This window comes from Microcebus murinus, chromosome 16 (genome assembly GCF_040939455.1).
Source record: "Microcebus murinus isolate Inina chromosome 16, M.murinus_Inina_mat1.0, whole genome shotgun sequence".
Lineage (NCBI taxonomy): Eukaryota > Metazoa > Chordata > Mammalia > Primates > Cheirogaleidae > Microcebus > Microcebus murinus.
The window spans coordinates 64,909,773-64,932,886 of NC_134119.1; the positions used below are offsets into that span (position 1 = coordinate 64,909,773).

At 56.0% G+C, this 23,114-nt stretch overlaps 3 protein-coding genes across 5 annotated transcripts in view; all 3 read right to left on the reverse strand.

Annotated features, from left to right (window-relative positions):
- Positions 1 to 1,334: 1,334 nt before the first annotated feature.
- On the reverse strand, positions 1,335 to 8,434 carry DMWD (DM1 locus, WD repeat containing). Of its 2 annotated transcripts, XM_012761451.3 has the most exons (5): positions 7,914 to 8,434; positions 6,581 to 6,763; positions 3,275 to 4,546; positions 1,989 to 2,063; positions 1,335 to 1,641 (listed from the first exon to the last, which is right to left on the reverse strand). In XM_012761451.3, exons 1-5 carry the CDS (start codon positions 8,352 to 8,354, stop codon positions 1,594 to 1,596), a joined length of 2,019 nt encoding a protein of 672 aa, XP_012616905.2. In that variant the 5' UTR covers positions 8,355 to 8,434; the 3' UTR covers positions 1,335 to 1,593. The 2 variants fall into 2 exon arrangements, with proteins under 2 accessions (XP_012616905.2, XP_012616906.2); XM_012761452.3 differs by lacking the exon at positions 1,989 to 2,063.
- A 1,785-nt stretch (positions 8,435 to 10,219) lies between these two features.
- Positions 10,220 to 22,647, reverse strand: RSPH6A (radial spoke head 6 homolog A). The gene is made up of 6 exons (XM_012761465.2): positions 21,850 to 22,647; positions 18,906 to 19,143; positions 15,115 to 15,879; positions 12,720 to 12,864; positions 12,236 to 12,353; positions 10,220 to 10,612 (listed from the first exon to the last, which is right to left on the reverse strand). Exons 1-6 carry the CDS (start codon positions 22,497 to 22,499, stop codon positions 10,375 to 10,377), a joined length of 2,154 nt encoding a protein of 717 aa, XP_012616919.1. The 5' UTR covers positions 22,500 to 22,647; the 3' UTR covers positions 10,220 to 10,374.
- A 149-nt stretch (positions 22,648 to 22,796) lies between these two features.
- SYMPK (symplekin scaffold protein) overlaps positions 22,797 to 23,114 on the reverse strand; it is a 35,855-nt gene continuing 35,537 nt past the window's right edge. For both annotated transcript variants that reach the window (XM_012761467.3, XM_012761466.3), the window contains one exon: positions 22,797 to 23,023. In XM_012761467.3, coding sequence (XP_012616921.1) covers positions 22,886 to 23,023 — 138 coding nt within the window. In that variant the 3' untranslated portion in view covers positions 22,797 to 22,885. The remainder of the gene's footprint in view (positions 23,024 to 23,114) is intronic.

The window sequence follows — 23,114 nt, forward strand, 5'->3', positions numbered from 1 at the left end:
CCTTCCAGGGCCCGCACAACCCTCAGTGCCAGACCAGGGGTTAGAACTGACCCATGACAAGAATCTCACCCTCACACTGCCCCCTCCAACAAAAAGGCAGGGCATAGAAGAGAGCTAGAGGTGTAAGATTCCAAAACAAGCCCCCCATTGCCTAGAGGGGCCAATCAGAGGCCCAGAGTGATCCAGTACCCCTCCACCCCACCCACCCCAGTTGCTCTCACCAAGCCCCAGATCTGGGGGGAGAAAGGGTTGAAGCCTGGGGGTGGGGGCAGGAGGCAGGGCAGCTTCTGGGTGACTCAGCGATGGATTCCGACTTTGGGACAGTTAAATTTAGCCCTCAGACCCTCTGTTTTACTCTTTTTTTGGCAGGAGGTAGTGAAAGGAGGGTGAGGAGAGGATTGGGAGGGGACACCCACAGGAGCCAGAACCAGGGGTGACCTGCTGCCCAAAGCCTGGGGGAGGCAAGCGGTGGAGAAGGCCCTCCCCAGGCAAAGGAGACCCCAAAATAGCTTCTTGGCCCCTGGCCGGGCAGCCACATTCCTGCCAGGGCTGGGATTAGAAACAGAAACATTTCAGGGGGGGCAGAGGGTGGAGCAGGAAGACACCACTCCCCGCAGCTCCCAGCGCCAGCAGGGAGGGATTTTGGCCTTTCTTTCCTGGGTGGACAGTTCTCCCGAGTGGAAACCACGGCCTCCAGCTGGCACGGGTGCCTGGGCCTTGGCGGGGACAGGCCTGTGGCACCAGGACACAAAGACTGGGACTTCTGCCCCCCACAGGCCCCTGGAGTAGCAGATTTGGACAGTTTTGACCGGACTCCAAAGGGGGGACCTGGCTGGCATCTCCTCTCCAGACAGTGGGGACAGGGATGCTTTTCTCCTTCCCAAGGGCCCGCTGGCACTCGGTCACCAGCTTTGTGCCTTGCCCTCGTCCCTTCCGTTCCCTCCCCGGGCTTCAACTTTTCTGCTATTAAAAGGGATGGGAGGTGCCAGGCTGGGGAGGCAGCCTGCCCTCTTCCTTTGGTTAAAGTGGGCTGATTATGGGACAGCAAAGCACACACACGTCCTCTACGCCACCTCCAAAGGGAACAGAGCGCTGTGAAAACAGGGAACTTTAGTATAAATAAGAGGTCCTGGGGGACAGGGAGGGTCCTGAGGGGCTTCCATAATTTAACACTCTTCAAAAGCACAGACAATAGCAAGAAAGTGGGGTGGGGCCGGGTGGGGTGGGCCACCCCCTGCCCTGCCCTCTCAACTGAGGGCACACTGAGAGCTGGGGCTTTCATGGGTGGGGACTTTCCCCACCAGGAATGACCAGTCACATGCTGGGGACAGGGATGAGGGTAACACTGATGTTTCAGAGGAAGGGTCATTGTACTTGGCAGTGGGTGGAGACAAGGCTGAGGCCACAAGGGCCACGACATCCCCCCAGTGTCTCGGTGAGTCTGGGGGACCCCCAAAATTTGCACAAGGCAGGGGACTGGAGCAGTCCATCAGTCATGGTTAGTCTTGTTAATACGTTGATCCGTGAGGTCGCGGGGAGGGTTATGGCTAGAAGGCTGGGGGCATGGGGTGGGGGACCCCGACATCCAGGGCTTCACACCACTGTGCCACTCGGGGAGTTGCCTGGTTGGGAGGAGATGCCCTGGGGAAGACGAGAGGGAGAGACAGGACGGGTTAGAGACCACCGGGGCTGCCGCCAGTGCCACAGGGAAGGGGCCAGCCTAGAGTCCCCAAGGCTGCTGCCACCCTGGCCTTGCCCCTCAGTCCACCCCAGACCCCCCAAGGCCGCTGCTCTGGGCTGGGGGACGCGCATCTCAGCTAGCTTCCCTGACCTGGCAGTCGGCACTTGTACACAGCGAACACAGTCCTCAGCAGATCCTGGCCGGACAGTGGGGTGGGGTTGGGGAGGAGGAGGGGGAAACTGGGTCCCCTTCTGACTTCCAGGGGGATCCTGAGATGCTGGGGGAAAGAACTCAAGGGGAGTCCTACCTCTACCACTGACTTGCTGGGTGACCTGGGCCAACTTCCTTCCCCTGTCTGGGCCTTGGTCTCCTCGTCTGTGAACTAGGGAGACAGAGGGTCTTTCAGGACTCGTCCCCGCTGCCCCAGTCCCAACACCCTTGCCTCTGAGGCTGACACTGTGCTCTTGAGTTCTAGGGACTCAGGCCTAGATTCCACGACCGAGGATCCCAGGAGCGGAGCTGCAGCCCTCACATCCGGGCCCCTGAGCCCAACGCTAAGGGACGGAGGCATCTGAGACAAGCTTCGCACTCACAAGGTGCCAGGCCCGTGCCGTGCCTACTGTGACCTTCCGAACCTCACAGCCACCAGGAGGCAGGCACAGCCACCCGCTGCCCATCTTAAAGGCTCTCTGTTGTAAGAGGTGACTAGTAGCAGATCAGAGAGGGGTGGTGACTTGCCCTGGGTCACACAGCGGGTGGGAGGAACCCAGGCCTCAGATTCCCAGCTGTCCTTAAGCAGCAGGCTTGGACCCCAAGGGGCCGAGCCCCAGGCTGGAAGCCACACACCCCCAGGCTCAACACTATAGTTGCCCCCAGGGCTTTGGCCTAAAGTACTCAAAAAAGCTTCACTATTTAATTTTTTTTTTTTGAGACAGAGTCTCACTTTGTTGCCCAGGCTACAGTGAGTGCTGTGGCATCAGCCTAGCTCACAGCAACCTCAATCTCCTGGGCTCAAGCGATCCTGCTGCCTCAGCCTCCCGAGTAGCTGGGACTACAGGCATGCGCCACCATGCCCGGCTAATTTTTTCTATATATATTAATTGTCCAATTAATTTCTTTCTATTTATATATAGTAGAGATGGGGTCTCGCTCTTGCTCAGGCTGGTTTCGAACTCCTGACCTCAAGCAATCCACCCGCCTCGGCCTCCCAGATTACAGGTGTCAGCTACCGCACCCGGCCAAAGCTTCACTATTTAAAAGCCAGATTTTGCAGAGAATAGATTCTGCTTCAAGTAACGGCACTAAGCCCTGGCCCTGCCTGGCCTACTGGCTGCCCTTCAGATCGCTGGCCTGGGGCCCCACCATGGCAGCTGGCAGCTGTCACTTACACCCGACCCTCTGCTGACTGCGCCTTTACTCTAAGATCTGCGAGGTCTCATTCTGGGATGGTAAGATTCCCATGACTTCCCCTCCTCCCACAGAGCCAGAGGCTGTGACAGTGACAATGCCCTTTCTCTGCCAATGCCTGCCCTTCCCTGCCCTTCCCACCAAGGGTCCTGCTAGGCCCCGGGCGAGCCGACGTGGGGCACTCACCGCCTTGCCCGGCCGGGCCCAGGTGCAGATGAGGCCCTCCTGGCAGGCGGTGATGATGCAGTCCTCCAGGAAGAGGAGGACCGTGAGCCGCTCCTGGGCGATCTTCTTGCACACGAGGGGCTCCAGCAGTGGCACCTCATGGATGCGTGGGCACAGCGCGGTGCCGAGCACCTTGGTGGGGTCCAGGCGGCTGCGAGGGGCCGGGCCGCTGGGCTTGTCCCCACCGCCACCACTCCCACTGCTGCCCCGGCTGATGTTGCCCAGGCTGTGGTAGCGCTTGTGCTCCTTCTCGGTCCCCCGGTCCCGCCGCTCTTGCAGCGTGAGCGTGGCAAAGCGGCCGATGCTGAATGGTGTGCCTGGCTCCGTGGCCACACCAGGGCCACCTGCCTTGCCACCACCCGCCGGGTGTGGGAGGCTGTTAGAGCGGGACAGTGAGCGGGGCAGGGGGCCGGGGCCAGGCTCGCCACCCCTGGAGCTGCTGGCAGCTGGCGGCGTGGTGCCAGGCGTGCCAGGGAGGGTGCGGGTACGGGCCAGGGGCGGGTGTGGGTGCAGCACGTCTTCAGTGAGGTCCCATAGGCAGAACTGAGTGTCCTGGCCTGCCGAGCCAAAGCGGTAGGTGATGGAGCCGGCCTTGGGCAGCGGGGACAGCGGGACGCCCCCGCCTGAGCCCGTGCCCATGGCCTCAGGCTCCTCCTCCTCCTCGCCGCTCCGCTCCGTGTCACCGTTGGCTGCTGCTGTGGCCTCCTCTGCCCGAGTCGTGTAGGGGTCAAAAGCCACAGCGTTGACCCAAGACTTGTGGCCATGGCCCCGGGCCACCACGCGGCCCTCTGTGAAGGACCACACGGTGACCAGGTCATCTTCACCACCTGTCACCACATAGCGGCCATCAGGGCTCCAGCACACACAGAGCAGGCCCCCAAAGTAGCTCTTCATGAGCCCCCGCAGGAGCATGGAGTCGAAGTGGAAGACACGCAGGCAGCCGTCCTGGCTGACGCAGGCCAGGTGCCGGCCATCGGGCGAGAAGGCAAACTCGTTGAGGGGGCCCTCGCCCACCGCCCACTTGGCCAGAGGGTTGCGGGGCGCCTTGCTCTTGGCAGCGTAGACGGAGAAGCCCTCGCCTTGCTTCAGGAGGCTGTACTGGGGCGGGGCTGAGGCGCAGGGGTGGCTGACGTTGTATAGGTACAGGTGGCCACTAGCATGCGACGCCAGGAACAGGCTCTCCGACTCAGGCAGCCACTTCAGATACGTCACCTTGGTCTTGTCGATCAGCCGCTGTCAGGGGAGACAGGCTGGGGTTGGGACACGGCGACAAACCCACGGGCAGACCTCCTCTGTATCCCGGCTCCCCCAAGAGGCCCTAAGACATGGCCATGGCACATAGCTGGTGCCAAGCCAGGCCCGGGCCCTCCTGGGAGAGAAGCTCCCAAACTGAGGGAGACATGGACACCAGGCCATGGGAACACACAGGAACAAGAGCTGCTTGCAAGGTGGCCACAGGAAGCCCCAAGAAGCCTTGATGTCCCATCTTTGGTGAGAGAACAGTCCTGCCCACCACAGAACTGTCCTCTATCTGTCTAGCCCTTCTCCCATCTTCACCATGTCGGCCTTAAGACAAAAAGTTTATTCACTCCATGTCACCTCCCGCAGGAGGGTCGCTGTCTGTTTGGTTCACTGTCCTATGAAGCAGTGCACAGAGGAGGCACCTTAAAGGTATTTTCTGGACAAATGAATGAAACCTCATCCTGCCAGGTGCTTATATTAAAAACCTAGATGTCTCTGTCCCTCTTCTCCTCGCAACTCACATTCAATCCCTCAACAAATCCTGTGGACTCGACCTTCAAAATACACCTGACCTCTTCTCACCACCCGTCACAGGCGCCACCAAGCCTGCAATGCCACCTAACAGGCCTCCAGGCCGCCCCTCCCAGGGCCTGCTTATTCTCTGCATTGCCAGAAGGATGTGCACCTGGCCCCGTCCTGCTCTGAACATAACGCAGCAGCCTCTCACCCGGGGCTCCCAAGATCAGAGCCCTAACGCCCTCGGGCAGCCACTGCCCATCATCCATGAACTCCTCTCCCTGGGATCCAAACTGCCGCCCGATCTCGGGAAAACTGAGCAAATCATCACTTGAATCACTTCTGCCGTCTGTGGCTCAGGTGAGCTCTGGCTGAGAAAGGCAAAGCCTTTTCCATGGGCTTCCAGACTCTGCACGAGCCGGCCCCTCCGTTATGTCGTGAAAATCATCTGCTATCCTCTCTGCCTCAATTGTTGCTCTGGCCACACGGCCTTTCTGCAGTCCTGCTTCGGGGCGTTTGTACTAGCTGTCCCCTCCACTCAATGGCCTTCCCCAGGTAACTTTTCTCAGGTCTTTATTTCCCGATCACCTCCCAGTGAGGCCTTTCCTGACCACTCTATCAAACTCACCAAGCACCTCTCAGCCCCTTTCCCTGATGGATTTTTCTCCACGGGCCGTAACACCAGCTAGCATCCAGCACACGGAGCTTGAAGACTGTCTGTCTCCCCAGCGAGAATGAAAGCTCCACAGGGGCGGGGCCATCTGTGCGGTCAGTCCCCTGAAATGTGATCTCCCTAGTGCCCGGCTCAGAATGGATGCTCAATAACTAGTTGCTAATGAATTTTTAATCCACTCACGGTTCTACTCACATTCTTCAGCCATTTGCTTATTCTGAGAATATTTATGGAACACCTCTTTGGGACCAGAGAGAACTAGATACAGGACAAAAGCAGTCCCTGGCGGCGGATAAGGTTGTTCGATGGCATTTCCTCATGTGCCAAGTTCGCCCAGGACTGAGCAATCTCCATGTATGATTTTTACAGCAGCAGTCCTGTGAGGTAGGGATGAGAATCCCATTTTGCAGAAGAGGAAAAGTGAGGCTCAGAGAACAGTTACCTTCCCAAAGTCACATGGTGAGTAAATCGTGTAGCAGGGTTTGAATCTGAAGCCCACGGAGGGGCTTCAAAGCCAGGATTTGAAAAGCAAGGGCATCAGATAAGTCCCAGTTACCAGCCTCAGTTTTCTAATCTGCAAAATGGGCATCATAACTCCTTACCCATCAGTTGAGGAAAACTCAAGTAGTAAAGTGTCTGGCACAGAGCTAATACAACATAGGGCCTGGGCACAGCAAGCACAGCTGTCATTACTGGTTGCTGTCACCCCACTCCCCATCTCTCCCTCATCCCACCCTTCTCAGGCCTACATTGTTCCCCTGGCAGCTGCAGCCTAATGGCAAACAGTGTGTGGGTGGGAAGGGGGAGCGGTTCTGGGCTCTGGGGGCGTCAATCACCTCCTCATTGAATAGCTTGCTGGTGTCCTTCTTGATGAGATCCAGGTACTGCACCTGGCCAGCCGAGAAGCCCACCAGCAAGGAGATGGTCTCCGAGGCAGCAGTGAACTGGTTGAAGTCATGGCAGGTGGGCTGGGTGCCCTTGTAGATCCGCTTGTCGATTGGCTTGTTGAGGTCGATGGACTTGAGTGGCAGGAGAAAAAGAGTTAATGGCATACACCACTGAGAGGAAGGAAGAGGGTGCTGAGGTTGGGGAAAACCACTAAGAGGAAGCAGTCAATCCCCAAGGGAAGTGGGCAGGAGGATAGGTGGGTGGGGAGAGAGGAGGCGACCACAGACAGGAAAGGGATCCAAATCAAAGACAGAGTAGGAGAAAAAGACTGTAAGGGCACCCCCCTCCCAAAGACTACAGTGCTTCCCCAGAGTTGGATCCCGGAACCCCAACTTCAGGGGCATTCTTGCCCACAACATCAGGGTTCAGGGTCCTCGTAGTCCCTGAGCTCCCTGATTCCTTTCCAGTCCCACCCCCATAACCTCAGCAACTCCCTTGGGACTTAGTACCAAAACATTCCAAGATCCCAAGATGTTGGGGTCACCCAAATCCCCAGGGCTCTAAAGCCCAACATCCCAGGATTCTCCTCACTTTAGAGTCCCCAAACCCCAGGATCCTCATCACCATTCAGGGACCTGTCGAACCTCATGGTCCCCTACATTTCAGGTACACTCATCACTTCTCAGCTCTTACGATCCCCATTCCTCTGGGGACCACCATGAACTCCAGGGGGTCTCACCCCTCTGGGACCTACATCACCTTAACGGCACCCATCACACCTGAGGATTTCCCCTACCAGGGCCTCTCACCCCCTTCAGCAATCCCATCAGCCTAGAAATTCTCATTTCCACCAGGACTATCAATATCTCCAGGCCTCTATTTTTCTAGGATCCCATTCAGCTCCTGCATCCCTATTACCTCTAAGGCCTCCATCACTTCCAGAATTCCCCTCATGTCTAGGCTCCTCAAGTCTGAAGACCCCTCCCAACACCTCCACACTGCAATAATTCTGGGTTCTCCATCACCTCCGAGCCTGCATCAGCTCCGGATTCCCCATCACCTGCAGAAAGCTCGCCACCCCAGAATCTGAGGAATACCACACCGTCTCAGACGCACCATCACGTCGAGAACACTCTCCATCCCAGAACCCCTACGCATAACGGGGAGGGGAGATTCCTCCATCAGCTCCAGAATGCCCAGCACCCCGGAGGCCTCCCATCCTCCCTCCCCTGGGACCCCCATCCTCTCAGCACCCAAGGCCCCACGATGCAAGCCGCTCACCCGTTGGCTCCCGCGGCGACAGCAGCCCGGGTAGAAATAGAGCTCCCGGCCCAAGTTGAAGCAGACGCGGTCTCCCCCTGCGCCCAGCCCCGCGGGCGTGGCAGGTGGCTCCCCGGCCCCCGCGCTGTCCGGCTCCCCAAGGCGCACGAGGCTGAGGCGCACGGCGGGCAGCGCGGGCCCGGGCCCAGGGCCTGCGGGCGGCGGGGACGAGGCTGGGCCCGCGGCGCCGGGGCCGGAGGCAGAGGGAGGGCCGGGCGGGGGCTGCGGCGGCTGGGGCGGCGCCGGGGTCTGGGCAGAAGCAGGACCCGACCTGCGAGCGGCGCCGTCGCCGGGGAGCAGCTTGTAGAAGCCCTCCCGGGTGCGGAACTGCGACTTGATCTCCGCGCAGTCCCCCATGGCGGCGCCGGGGCCCGAGCCACCCTCCGCGCCGCCCGCCGCCATCTTGGGCGCCCCCCGGGCCCCGCGGCTGCCTGACCGCCGCCCGCCGCCTGGCCCCCGCCGGAAGCCGCGGACCCGCACCGGAAAAGGTGGGGTCGTTGCCCGGGCGACGCCTCTTCGATTGGCACCCGGGACCGGAGGCGGGACGAACCCCTGCAGTCGCTCGGATAAGGGGGTCTGGAGCTGTAGGCGGGGCTAGAAGGTGGGCGCGGCCTTCGCGCCCTAGACCGACTTGTGGTTGGCTGCGGGGGCGGGGCCCGCAGTAGAAAGGGGCGTGGCCAATGAGAAAGCTCAAGTCCCTAGCAACCGCGCCCTGGGAATGGTTTGCCTAGCAACGGAGGGACCCGCAAGAGAAAGCTTCAGCCATATTTCAGCCTTACCATGACGTCACAGCTGACCCCAGGTGACCCTAATGTCTCCTTAGACTCCCAATATACACCTTCCTGACCTCCAGTGTTTCCCACTGACATCTTAAAGTCCCCAACTGACCAAAGCATCTCTAACCATTCCTCCCCCCCTTGATGATCCGCCAAATCTCCGCTGACCCCAATGTTTCCACAAAACTCCAAGGACTTCATCTGACTCACAACTGATTAAGGCTAACCCCAAACATCCTCCATATTTTCCACCAACCTCCAAGATATATCTCCATGACTTTACTATCTTCAACAACCTCACTCATTCTCCAAAACCTACCTCTGATTCCAAAATTTCATTGATCCCCACAATGCCCCCAGTGTCCCAATGATCTACTAGTAACCCCAGGTCTTCCCCTGACCCCAACAGCCCCCACTGATGGCCAGTGCTCCACACTTCTGCTGCAGCCACCCTGCCCCCATTGCAGAACTCTTTAGACTCACTTACTCACTGGCCTCCCAGATTTCTCACTGGAATGTCCCAGAGGCATTTCACACTCAACCAAGTCTACAGTGAACTTGATATCTTACTCCGAATTGTGTTCCTCTCCTGTGTCCTGGTCTTAGGGCTGGCTCTGCCATCCACTCAGTTAACCAGGCCACAGACCTGGGTGCCTTCCTAGATTTGTATCATTTCTTTTCACCTCACCACCCATGATCCCACTCCAGTCCCCAAGTCTTTTGCATTCTGCCATTAGAATTCCTCTTTCCCACTTTCTTCCTCTCTACAGGTCTGGTCCAAACTCCTCTTATACCCCAGAAAACCACCCCCCCCATAAGCCTTATTTTTGGTCTCCCAGACTACTGTCTTACCCTTCCTATCCAACTTTCACTTGGCATCTAGAGGGGTCTTTCTAAAGTATGGACATGATGAGGGCCCTCACCTGCTCAAAACCCATCTGTGGCTCCCTAGTGCTCTCAGGGCCAAGTTAAGTCCTGAGTGATCTGGCCCATGCAACCTCTATTTTCAATCTCATTTCTCACCATAACCACTCACAATGTGCCACCTAAAATGAGGTTTGAGAGACTACCCCAACAGATCACACTCTCTCTTGCCCTTGGGTCTTTGCACATGCTGTTCCCTATGCTTGGAACTCCCTTCCCATTCTTTTGTTGACCCTTTAACGGTTGGCTCAGGAGCTCTGTTAGTCCTTTAGTCTCCCCTATCTGGGTTGTCATTGTCTGGGGAGGAGTCTGTCTTCCCTATGGCATATGAACCCTGGGAAGGCAGGGCAGGGGCTGCTTGGACTTTTCTGTGTCCCCAACACAGGGCTGGGCTGCTAGGAGGGACTTCAATAATTGTTTGAGGGCTTGATGAATGAATCAGTGAAATAGGTGGGAGAGACTCAGCCAGGCAACATCCGTGCCCCCTACAGGAGTCCTGGATTGGAGTCCATATCAAAAAAAAAAAAAAAAAAAATGTGGCAAACAAGTGAATAAAAGACTCAGCCATAAGGCCATGGGGAAGTTTTATTTGGAGCAGTTGCCTTCTTCTATTCCTGCCCTCCAGGGGCAGGAAGCAAACCAACAATGAAAATATAATCCATACTAACTATATATAAAGGACAGACAGGTATTGACCTGCTTTCGGGGAGTGGCTAGAAGCCTCAGTCATCCTGGTCCTCATCCTCATCTTCCTCCTCATCCTCCTCCTCCTCCTCTGCTGCCGCCAGGGCCTGCTCCTGAGCAGCCTTGAGGGCCTGCTCCTCCTCCACCGTGGGGTCGCTCATCTCCATAATCTCCGGGCCACTGGGGTACTCTTGCTGAATGGGGGCTGGCAGGGCCGGGTTGAAGTTTTCAGGGCTGTACTTGTGGCCCCAGCCGATGTAGATGTTCTCAAACTTTCTGGAAGGGCAATGAGATACTGTAACATTCTCTCTCAAAGGCCCCAGTCTAGACTTCAAGGGTGGGACCTCAAACTCCTGGGCTTAACCCTTTGCATTCGCTTGCTTTTTCTCATTATCCACTCGACATTATCCACACTCGACATCCAAGTGCAAAGGGTAAAGTGATCTTCCTCCTGCCTCAGCCTCCTGAGTAGCTGGGACTACAGGCATGCACCACCATGCCCAGCTAATTTTTTTTTTTTTTTTTTTTTGAGACAGAGTCTCACTTTGTTGCCCAGGCTAGAGTGAGTGCCGTGGCGTCAGCCTAGCTCACAGCAACCTCAATCTCCTGGGCTCAAGTGATCCTCCTGTCTCAGCCTCTCGAGTAGCTGGGACTACAGGCATGCGCCACCATCCCCAGCTAATTTTTTCTATATATATATTAGTTGGCCAATTAATTTCTTTCTATTTTTAGTAGAGACGAGGTCTCGCTCTTGCTCAGGCTGGTTGCGAACTCCTGACCTTGAGCGATCCTCCCACCTCGGCCTCCCAGAGTGCTAGGATTACAGGCATGAGCCACCGCGCCCGGCCTCAAGAGTCTTTTATAAAGAAAAAAAAAAAAATAGAGGGATGGATGGATGATTGGTGGATGGATGGTGGACGGGAGGGTAGCTGGGTAGGTGAGTGGATGGATAGGTGGGTGCATGGATAGACAGGTAGGTGGGGGAGGAGGAGGATGGATGGGGTGAGTGGAGCTCCAAGTTTGGATCTTTTGTTTTCAGAGGGATGTTGGCAAATTAGGGTATGGCCATAAGAAGGGAATTGGCAAAAACAAACGTGCCTATTCCCAGGTTCCAGAGAAGAAAAAACATAATTGCCAAGAATCTGTTAAAGTATCACGATTACACAAAATCCCACTGCGACTGTGAATCATATAGGAAGCAGCCCAGGTTCTCATTGAGATGAAAAAGGAGTCTGTGGCTATACCACCCTGAACGCGCCGGATCGCCTCCGATCTCCTCCAAAGCTAAGCTGGGACGGGCCTGGTTAGTATTTGGATGGGAGGTTGAAAGGAGACTCTATGAAATGTCCGTCGCGCCATCTGGTGGACAGCGCTGGTAAGTGCGCCCATCCCCTGGCTCCAGAGGAGCTCTCGGGACGCCCAGCGAGCGACCCAGGTTGCTCAGGGACTGTGGGGAGCGTGTAGCTGGGTCGGGAGGCAGGCAGGAGGGTGACTTCAGCTTGCCATTCTCTTTGGAGCAGCTAGTGGGGCATCCTGATGGGGAAGATTTCTGCCCCACAGAGAGAAAACTCTTCAAATTGGAAGAATTTTCCAGAGACTAGACTCTGCCCCTGTAGTCAGGCAGCAGAAGATCCAAGTTTGAATGCCACAAGTGCTGTGTGACCTTGAGCCAGTCCCTTCCCCTCTCTGATCCTCCATTCTCTCATCCAAGGGGCTCACACCCTTAGTCTGGGATTTCTTATTTTAGTCCCGGTGGAACCCCTAGGAGCTGAGTGAGGGATCAGTCCCAGGGGCTTCCTGAAGGGGGTCTCTGCCCACCCTGGTGATGTGCCCAGCCCTACTAGGCTCTCAAAAGTCCTAAGGGATTGCCCTGCTGGGAGGGACTGGGAGAAGACCTACTTGCCAGTGGCGTAGGTGTAGGCCCCCGGCCAGAGGTTGGAGCGCACGATGGCCACGGAGTACTGCGGGCAGAGGGTGCAGGACACGCGGGCGGTCCACGCTGACATGTGCATGATTTCTGCAGTGGGGGGCGGTGAGAGGGGCAGCAAGATCAGAGGGTCCCCATGCCCTGCACAGCCCCTGGGGGGACGGAGGGAGCAAAGAGCAGGGCAGGGGGCATGAAGAGAACTGCGACAACTAATAACATGGGCTCAGTGTTCACCCCACTCCCTCCCTGTGTCCCCAGCAAGCCACTTTGCCCGTCTGAGCCTCAGTGACTGCACCCAGGGCATGGGGATGCTCACCTCACCTCCCTTGCGGGGCGGGGGGATGCAGTGCGTCCTGGGGACAGTGTCTGCAGCACGCCTGCTGCATTGCTTGGCACCCAGCCTCTCTGTTTATCCCAGCCCTCACCCGGCAGGTGCCCAGACGAGGGGCCCCTTACCTGCATCCTCTGAGAGCGGCGTCAGCAGGGGGGGCCCCACCTCCTGCTCCACCTCCTCCAGCCCCTCATCTGCTTTTTCTTCCTCCTCTCCCAGCTCCTCCTCCTCCTCTGTCTTCTGCAAAGGGTTCACCCACGTGCAGCGGCCCTGAGGGTGGGGGTGGGGGGAAGGTCAAGTGGACTCCCAAGGCACAGAGCCCAGCCGGCACCCGGGGAGGAGAAGGGTCAGGCAGGACACTGGGGCACTCGCCCTGTCCCCGGGGACCCAGGCATGAGCAGGAGGGTAAGGTTAGTCACACAAGTCAGGGGCCAGAGCTGTTGCAGTGAGGTGGGCCCCCTCCCTCCCACTGACTGTGTGACCCCACTCACACGTTGATTCACGCATTGATTCATTTGTCACATACTTAATGAGCACCTGCCATATTCAGACACTGCTCTAGGTGCTGGGATACATCCTTGAGAAAAGAGACCCCCAAATCCCCGCCCTTTTGCAGCTATATTTGGTAGCCCATGTGATCCTCTGTGTGTTCATCTGTGAAATGGGGGTGTCACGGGTGCCTCTCTCATTGGATTTTTTTTTTTTTTTTGAGATAGAGTCTCTCATTCTGCCAGGCATGGTGGCTCACGCCTGTAATCCTAGGACTCTGGGAGGCTGAGGAGGGCAGATTGCTCGAGGTCAGGAGTTTGAAACCAGCCTGAGCAAGAGCGAGACCCCATCTCTACTATAAATAGAAAGAAATTAATTGGCCAACTAAAAATATATATACAAATAAATTAGCCGGGCATGGTGGCACATGCCTGTAGTCCCAGCTACTCGAGAGGCTGAGGCAGTAGGATCACTGGAGCCCAGGAGATTGAGGTTGCTGTGAGCCAGGCTGATGCCATGGCACTTTAGCCTGGGCAACAAAGTGAGACTCTGTCTCAAAAAAAAAAAAAAAAGAGTCTCTCATTCTGCTTCCCAGGCTAGAGTGCCGAAGCATCAGCCTAGCTCACAGCAGCCTCAAACTCCTGGGCCCAAGAGATCCTCCTGCCTCAGCTTCCAGAAATAGCTGGGACTACAGCTGTGCACCACCACACTCAAGTAGTTTTTCTATTTTTAGTAGATACAGGGCCACACTCTTGCTCAGGCTGGTCTTGAAATCCTAAGCTCAAGCAATCCTCCCACCTCAGCCTCCCAAAGTGCTAGGATTACAGGTGTGAGCCACCTTGCCTGGCCTCTCATTGGATTGTTGTTGGGTTACATTGGGATACTCAAACGCCAATGTTTGTTGAATGAATGAATGAGCATAAGTGCACCGCATACAACAAACCTCCATTTTATCAACTATGAAATGGGCGTGATGGTTGCACTGATTTCAAAAGGAGTTATTTGGAGTCCATAAAACATTGTACAGTCAATAACTGTTGAGTGAATGAATGAATGAATGAATGGGGAGTTCTTAGCACACAGCAGGTGCTTCTCTGAGTGAATGACTATATGACTGTAAATATATGACCAGGGGGCATCTAGGGCCCTAATAGGACACACTAAGCATTTGATAAAGGCAGGACCATAATCTCTCCTCCAACAATTTGAAAATCCCCAAAGCTTTAAAAGCCCAGTTTTTTCTGAAGCCATTTGGCAGCACCCGCGCCCTGAACTTCTGAGAGCATATTCAGTTCTGCGGCAGAAAGAGTGACAGTCAGACACCAGCTATAGCGCTGCCCTTGCATGAGTGTCATGCTCTGTGTGGGAGGCACCCCAGCCACCTTTTCATTTTTTTATTTTATTTTATCTTTTTGAGACAGAGTCTCGATTTGTTGCCCAGGCTAGAGCGAGTGCCGTGGCATCAGCCTAGCTCACAGCAACCTCAAACTCCTGGGCTCAAGCAATCCTCCTGCCTCAGCCTCCAGAGTACCTGGGACTACAGGCATGCGCCACCATGCCCAGCTAGTTTTTTCTATATATATTAGTTGGCCAATTAATTTCTTTCTATTTATAGTAGAGACGGGGGTCTCGCTCTTGCTCAGGCTGGTCTCGAACTCCTGACCTCGAGCAATCTGCCCGCCTGGCCTCCCAGAGTGCTAGGATTACAGGCGTGAGCCACTGAGCCTGGCCGGTTTTGAACTCTTGAGCTCAAACGATCTGCCCGCCTCGGCCTCCCAGAGAGCTGGGATTACAGGTGTGAGCCACCACACCCGGCCTCCAAGCCACCTTTTTAAAACCTGACACTTTCTGAGCTTCCAAGTGCCTCTGGCCCCAAAGGTCTCTGAGAGGACTCTCCAGCCAGGTCTGCGGAGCGAATGAAGGAATGGATGGGTGGGTGGACGGGGAATAAACATTATTCAGGCCAAGGCCTGGTGGAGGGTCAGAGCTCGATAGGGCTCTTGCAGGGCCACACCCAAGCCTGGTCCTCACCTGCGGCAGGATGTGCTGCGTGTGGTGGACCCAGTTGGCCATGGAGTCCACCAGCTCCAGCACGGGGATGCCCTCAAAGTCGGGGTTCTCCTCGTAGGAGTCGCGCCCGGCGCCGCCCTCCTCCTCCTCATCCCCTTCCTCCTCGCCAAACTGGTAGAAGCCGAGCGGGCTGATCTGCGTGGCGGCCGAGATGCGCGCGATCTGCGCCCGCAGGTAGTTGGCCTCGTTGCCGGGGAAGGGCGGGTAGCTGATGACCGGCGCGTCCAGGTGGCCGGTGAGGAACTTCCTGATCTTCCGGGCCTGCACGATCTGGGCCGGGGTGACGTGGGGCAGCCGCGTCCACGGCCGGCCCGGCTCGCTGCACACGAAGTACAGGTACTTGTTGGTGCCCGAGCGGCTCTCCTCCTTGGGGATGACGGGCGGCGGCTTCCACGTGGGCTTGGGGACCACGTCGGCGACCTTCTCCTCGTCCTCCTCGCCCTCCTCCTCCGCGTGCGCCTCCATGGCCTCGCCGCCCTCCAGCATCTCCTCCACCTCCTCCTCCTCCCCCTCCTCCTCGCCCTCCCGGAACTCCACCTCGGCCACCAGGTAGTTGCGGCTGAGCCCCAGGACCTTGCCCCAGAAGCGGCACGTGTGGATGGGCTGCTGCTCCACCAGCTGCTTCAGCGCCAGGAAGACGCGGAAGCTCTCGTCCGAGCTCAGGCCCACGCCCGCCTGTTGGAAGTAGAAGGCCGCCTCCATGACGTTGGGCACCGCCGTGTCCGCCTGCGGGGTGGGCGGGGCACAGGCGGAGGCTGAAGCCCTGCTGCCCGGCCCGGCCCCTCTAGAATGCTCTAGAGCCAAGAGACCTAAAACGCTGGGAAAGCCAGTTCTGGCTCCGCGAGATGTAGGGGACGTCTTTGGGGACAATGTTCCTTATGGAAAAGAAAAGGCCGCCAGGGCAGGGTGGCTCACGCCTGTAACCCTACCACTCTGGGAAGTCGAGGCGGGCGGATCGCTCGAGGTCAGGAGTTCGAAACCAGCCTGAGTAAGAGTGAGACCCTGTCTCTACTATAAATAGAAAGAGATTAATCGGCCAACTGATATATATAGAAAAAATTAGCCGGGCATGGTGGTGCATGTCTGTAGTCCCAGCTACTCGGGAGGCTGAGGCAGGAGGATCGCTTGAGCCCAGGAGTTGGAGGTTGCTGTGAGCTAGGCTGATGCCACGGCACTCACTCTAGCCCGAGCAACAGAGTGAGACTCAGAAAAGAAAGAAAGAAAAGAAAGAAAGGAAAGAAAGGAAAGAAAGGAAAGAAAGGAAGAAAGGAAGAAAGGAAGAAAGGAAGAAAGGAAGAAAGAAAGAAAGAAAGAAAGAAAGAAAGAAAGAAAGAAAGAAAGAAAGAAAGAAAGAAAGAAAGAAAGAAAGAAAGAAAGAAAGAGGCCAACTAAAAATATATGGAAAAAATTAGCTGGACAACTCCCAGCCACTTGGGAGGCTGAGGCAGCTGGATCGCTTGAGCCCAGGAGTTTGAGGTTGCTGTGAGCTAGGCTGATGCCACCTCACTCACTCTAGCCCAAACAACAGAGTGAGACTCTGTCTCAAAAAACAACAATAACAAAAGAAAAGGCAAAAACACACAAGGAGAAGATCTTTTCCCTTCATCCTTCCCTCTTCTTCCTGCCTGGAATGGGGATGTGAGAACTAAAGCCACCCACAGCAGCTGTGCTGGGGCCATGAGGCAACAACACATGGGAGACAAAGTCCTACACCTGCATGGTTGGGGAGCTGAAAGGTGAAAGCTGCTTGTTCCCCGGGGCACTGGTGGGTTGCCTTACTTACCAAGTGTGCCACCACGCCCAGCTAACTTTTATACTTTTAGAGGAGTTGGGGGTCTCACTCTTACTCAGGCTGGCCTCAAACTCCTGAACTCAAGCAGTACTCCTGCCTGGGCCTCCCAGGGTGAGGCGTGAGACATGGCGCCTGGGCTCCAGCTATGAGTTTTAAGAGGGTGGCCTCCAGGGACTGGGCTTTCTAAGGGGGCGCAGCCTCCCATAGCATCGAATTCCAACAGGGCGGGGCTTTTGGGGGGATGGCGTTCCAAGGGGGCGGGGCCTCCAGCGACCAGGAGTTCTAAGGGGGCGGGGCCATCAGGGACTCGGCGTTGACTGGGGTGCATTTCCACAGCGGTGGGACTGTTCAAGGTGAAAATGGCGGTCTGAAATTTATTTTTTTATTTTTATTATTATTATTATTTTTGAGACAGAGTCTCGCTTTGTTGCCCAGGCTAGAGCGAGTGTCGTGGCGTCAGCCTAGCTCACAACAACCTCAAACTCCTGGGCTCAAGCAATCCTGCCTCAGCCTCCCGAGTAGCTGGGACTACAAGCATGCGCCACCATGCCTGGCTACTTTTTTCTATATATATGTTAGTTGGCCAATTAATTTCTTTCTATTTATAGTAGAGACGGGGTCTCGCTCTTGCTCAGGCTGGTTTCGAACTCCTGACCTCGAGCGATCCGCCCGCCTCGGCCTCCCAGAGTGCTAGGATTACAGGCGTGAGCCACGGCGCCTGGCCCGAAATTTAAAATCGTATTTTCAGGTAAAAAGCTGTCGTGCTCACATCGGCGATCTGCTCACCCACGGAGCCACGCATTTGTCATTTTGTGGCTCCTGCATTCTCCCACTATGTCACCCCACTGTCGCCAGAATCCTAGAATCTCGGAAGCAAGCACAGAGCGACAGCAGCACCTGCATATGAGGTAGAGGCTACAGCACAGGTTTTGGAAGTCATGGTCCTGCCTTCCTAGTCCTGTCCGCGGCACCTCCTAGTGTCGTGCCCTGTGAGCCTCAGTTTCCTCCTCCATAAAATGAGAATCACGTACAGCACTTGCCTTATAGGGTGGTTTCAGGGATGAATGGAGACAGCGCTCCTAAAGCTTTTAGGAGGGGGCCTTAGGGGGGAGTCAGAATTATTAAGAGTCCACAACAAACACTTCCCCCAAATTTTATGCATCATCTAATTCTGGAAACATGGGATCAGGACATTAAGTCCCCAACTTATGATGGTTCGAATTCCGATTTCCGACTTTAAGGATGGGTTTATCGGGGTATCAAATGCATTTTTGACTCATGGTATTTTCAACTTCTCGGGACCTGAACCCATGGCAAACCGAAAAGTATCCGTATTGTGAGGATGGTACATTAATGAGCCCTGGTGGAAGAGTTCTCAGCGGGTCTCAACTTATATATGGGGAAACTGAGGCGGAGGGGGGGAAGCGATTTAATTCGGGGTCCTTGCCTGCGAGAGTGGCCACTGCGTTGGTGCTCTGGGGCTTGGACCCTGGCTAGCCAGAAAATAAACCTCCTCTTGTGTGATTGCAAAAATAATAATAATAATAATAATAATTCAGTGCAGAGAGACTCCAGGGGCGATCTGCTCACCCACGGAGCCATGCATTTGTCATTTTGTGGCTCCTGCATTCTCTCTCCTGGATTTCTGTGAGTTTCACAGAAAACGTCTGCAGGGCAGAATTAATTTCTGGAGGGAGGGATCAAGGGGTGGGAGGAGAGAGCGGCCTTCACCTGCACGTGGCAGCTGGAGCCAGCTTTCTAAAAAGCAGAGCTGGCCCGCCTGTCCTCTGCTTCAAGCCCTTCCCCGGCGCTCCAGGGGTCTCAGGGGAAAGCGCGAGTCCCTTGGCAGGCGTCCTGGCCCTCGGCCACCTGCCCCGCCCCCTTTGCCGGGCTGAGGCGGGGCTTGTGCCTGGGTGGCGGGTCGCCTGTGCCCGCCCGTCCCCGCCGGCCGCTCACTCACCACCTCCTCCTCCATCTCCTGTTCTCCCTCGGCCCCGCCTCCGCCGCGCACGAACAGCGCCTTCTGCTTCTCCGCCATCTCGTAGGTGGGCTGCATCTCGGGGTCGTCCCGCAGCGTGTCCAGCTTGGGGTGGAACCACTCCCACTGCGTGGTGCGGTTCAGCGACTCCAGGATGGACAGGGGGTCCTCTGGCCGCTGGTTCAGGATCTTGGTCAGCAGGTTCACCAGGTGCTCATACCTGCCTCCCGCGGAGGGAGTGGGAGGTGGGGGACATGACTCAGCTCACGGAGCCCTGTGCCTGGTGCGGGGACACAGTAGGAAACAGAAAAGGCCCCTGCCCTGGGGGAGCTGACCGGGAACTGGAGAGCGACATTAATCAAACATGCAAGATGTATAGGGTGTCAGGCAAGGGGTGGTAATTTCTAGGGAGACAAAGCAGGGCTTGGGGACTGGCAGTGTCAGGGGTGGGAGAAGGTGTGCGATTTTAAATAGGGAGGCCAGGGAAGGCATCACCGAGGTGCTATTTAAGCTGGGATCTGAATCGAGTGAAGGACACACCATGCAGATTTGGGGGCAGAACAGTGCCTCAAGTCAGAGGGGACAGCAGATGCAAAGGCCTGAGACATGATGTGAGTCTCGCATGATCTTGATACCAAAACTCTAAGACACTAGGAGAAAGGAAAATTCCATGCCAATCTCATTTAGAAATATGGATGCTGAAATCCTAAGCAAAATATTAGCAAGCGGCACCCTTGCTAGGATGCGCAAAGGATGTGCCCTTGCTAGGATGCGCAAAGGATGACACATCATGATTACATTGGATTATATTAGAACAATGTAATTAATCAGGTTTAACATGTTAATGGTAAAGGAGATAACCTCAATAGCTGCAGAGAAATCACTACTGTCCAATTCGCAATTTTAAAAATTTATAAATAATATTAAAAATGCTTGTAACAAACTAGGAATAGAAGGTCATTTTTAAAAGGTAGCCCCAAGTAACCTGCAGCACACACCAAACATAACAATGAAAGATTGAATAAATTCCCCTATGAGCCTGGGAACACGGGTGCCTGCTTTCACCACTTCTATTTAATACTGTACTGGAGGTCACAGCCAATGCAATAAAGCATGAAAAAGAAAGAAAAGATAGGCCGGGCGCCGTGGCTCACGCCTATAATCCTAGCACTCTGGGAGGCTGAGGCAGGAGGATTGCTCAAGGTCAGGAGTTCGAAACCAGCCTGAGCAAGAGTAAGACCGTCTCTACTATAAATAGAAAGAAATTAATTGGTATATATAGAAAAAATTAGCTGGGCATGGTGGTGCATGCCTGTAGTCCCAGCTACTCAGGAGGCTGAGGCAGGAGGATCGCTTGAGCCCAGGAGTTTGAGGTTGCTGTGAGCTAGGCTGATGCCAGGGGACTCTAGCCTGGGCAACAGAGTGAGACTCTGTCTCAAAAGAAAAAAAAAAAGAAAGAAAGAAAAGATATCCATATTGGAAAGGAAACAGGGAAATTGTCACGGTTTGCAGATGATACAACTGGAAATGTGCAAAGACCTTGAGAAGGGAGTGCGCCTGGCATGTTGGAGGGACATAGAGAAGGTTCAGTGTGGCCGGAGTGGAGTGAGGGAGGGCAGTTGCACAGGAGAAGGGGCCAGAGTGATGATAGGATCGTGATGATTTCCATGCCCCTAAGCCAAGCACCAAGTCGGGTACTTGAGGGCAATGTTGACTCCTCACCACAACCACACATCAGAGGAAAAATTATGATCACCACTCTCCAGAGGAGGAGACTGAGTTTAGAAAAGTTAAGGTCCCCAAGTCACACAATGCTGGCACAATGAGCATTTCAAACCAGGTTAGGCTGATTTCAAAGCATGTTCATGTAACCTTCTGCTGTGTGGAAACCCCTTTATCACTGTAGTTGGGAAATGTAAGAAGAGGTGAGACTTTGGGCAGGGCTTTTCCAGAAAAGACCTTGAAGCTCACAAGAGCTGGAACTTGTTGAGGAACAGCAAACCATTAATTCTGATCTAAGGAAGGAGCAGACAGTGACTAGAAATGCATTTATACGGTGGGCAGGGCTGAACGATACAGGATCTTGAGGGCTGTGGTGAGGAGCCTGGAATTCCGCCTGAGGGCAATGGGGAGCCACGGCGGGTTCTGAGCATTGGAGGGACGGGGTCAGCTTTGTGTTTTCTGGCAAAACCCATTGCTTAATCAACTTCATTTCTTTCCACGCTCCCTCTCCCCACCTTGGTTCCAGATACCAGGCCCTCCTCACTATTGCTCAAACACAGCCAGCCTCGAAGCCTTTGCACGTGCTGTGCCCCATGCTAGGATCATTGTTTGTCCAGCTGTCTGCAAGGTGCCCTCCCTCCCATTCAGGCCCTAATCAAATGTCACCTCCTCAGAGGCCTTCCCTGACCTCACACTATGTAACATGCTCTCCCTATCCCTCTTACCCTGCCTTATTTTCACCTTAGCCCTGACCCTGCCATTTGATGTTTCTTGTCCATTCTCTTAGAATGGGCGCTTCACGAATCGCTAATGCAGGCTGGGAGTCGTGTGTTGTGACTGCAGCTAAGAGGCTTTAGCAAGTAGCTTCCTCGACCAGGGCTTGCAGCCAAATCACTTGTTCTTTCGTTCTGACTCAGCCACATCCTAGCTAGCTGTGTGGTCTTGGATAAGCGACCTAACATCTTTGTGTCTCAGTCTCCTTCTCTGCAAAATAGGGATAGTGGGTGTGCTAATCTCAGCTGCAAGAATGAGCTGTTGGCACGTCTCTGGTAAGTAAATGCTAGCTCTTATGAGCGTTTATGCCCGGTGTCCTAGCTGAGTTAGATACCCAGAGCAGTCACTGGTTTTCTGTAAGGGGCAATCCCTTCTCTGGCTGAGACAGGGCCTGGGTCCCCCACGCTTTCCCCTCCCGGCCCCCTCTCACAGGCTGAGGGGGCAGCCGGCGCTGGTCTGCAGCAGGTAGGCCTTGGCGTTCTGCACCGCCAGCTGCCGAGGCTCGGGCTCCGGCACCTCTGCACCGTAGGGCGGCAAGCCCAGCTCAGAGGGTGTGAACTGCAGGGCGGGGTCGTCCCTTATGTAGGGCCCGGGCTGGCTGCCTTCATACAACTGCTGGGGATCTCTCTGGTAGAACTGGTCCAAGAGGTTGGACCGGGGGTCCTGGTAGACAGACTCCAGGCGCTGTAAGAGGTTGCCTTGGTCCCGCTGTAGCTGCTGCAGTATTAGGTTGGTTTGGTCGGCGCCCTGGATCCGGCTTTCGTCCAGATAAGGCAGGGTCTGGAACTCCGGGGGGAAGCCCAAGTTCATGGATGGGTACTCCATGTCGCCCACCCGGGCTGCTTCAGGCGGGAACATCGGCATGCTCTCCTGTTGGGGTAGGCCGCCCCACTGTGACCAGCCCGGAACACTGGCCTGGCTCATCATGGGACCCTGACCGTAAGGCATCTGAGGCATCTCCTCCTCGGGGACTCCTGCCGGGTACTGAATTTGGTCCAGGCTAGGCTCGGAAACCTGGGAACTCCTTCGAGTTCCGGGCTCCTGGGAAGGGGGCTCAGGGTAGGGCGGTGGGTCCCCCATGGTTCGAAAGGGGGCGCGGACTTCTGGCAGGAAGGCTTGCAGACAGCCACACGCCCAACAGCCGCAGCGCTAGCGCAGCCGGTTTCCAAGGACCGCGGAGGGGCGGGCCGTTACCAGGGGCGGCGCGCGGGGACGCTGGGCCGGGGGCAGTCTCGGCGCAGGCGCAGTCCCGCGCCCGAGAGCTTGCAGCCGGCTCCTGGGCGCGCTCTCTGCGGATCCCGATCCCGCGCAGCCCACGGCGGACGCGGCGGCAGAGGCGACTCGGCACTCACGCCCTAGACCCACCATCTCTTTAATTTTCTTTAAGGCAAAGCACCCGCTGGTCAAGCCCCACCGCATCCCCCACCTGCAGCTCCCACCCCACTCCCCTTCCCCGCCAAGCCCCGTCAGCTGTTCCCCTTGGTCTCGGCGTCCCCCGCTTCCTCGGCCGCTGGGCTGGGGGTCTTCACGGCGTCTTCTCCGGCAGGGGCGAGGGTCTGGGGGCTCCGCTCTTCCTTTGAGGTCAACCCGCCCGCCGCTGCCTCCTGTGACAGAAGGAAAGGGGCGTCGGGTCAGAGGGCGTGGCCCCACCCAGCCGCGCCCCCCAGTCTTTTCACCCGGGGCTGGAGGGTCTCC

What these genes read in the sequence shown, in the direction of transcription:
- DMWD (XM_012761451.3), bottom strand. Translation starts at nt 8,354, where the DNA reads ATGGCGGCGGGCGGCGCGGAGGGTGGCTCGGGCCCCGGCGCCGCCATG. An exon ending in GTCGCCGCGGGAGCCAACGG is followed by an intron (nt 6,764 to 7,913) that starts GTGAGCGGCTTG and finishes CTGCCACTCAAG; the next exon opens with TCCATCGACCTCAACAAGCC. An exon ending in GGGCCCGGCCGGGCAAGGCG is followed by an intron (nt 2,064 to 3,274) that starts GTGAGTGCCCCA and finishes CTGTCTCCCTAG; the next exon opens with TTCACAGACGAGGAGACCAA.
- RSPH6A (XM_012761465.2), bottom strand. Translation starts at nt 22,499, where the DNA reads ATGGGGGACCCACCGCCCTACCCTGAGCCCCCTTCCCAGGAGCCCGGA. An exon ending in CGCAGCACATCCTGCCGCAG is followed by an intron (nt 12,865 to 15,114) that starts GTGAGGACCAGG and finishes CCCCACCCTCAG; the next exon opens with GGCCGCTGCACGTGGGTGAA. An exon ending in TACACCTACGCCACTGGCAA is followed by an intron (nt 10,613 to 12,235) that starts GTAGGTCTTCTC and finishes TTGCCCTTCCAG; the next exon opens with AAAGTTTGAGAACATCTACA.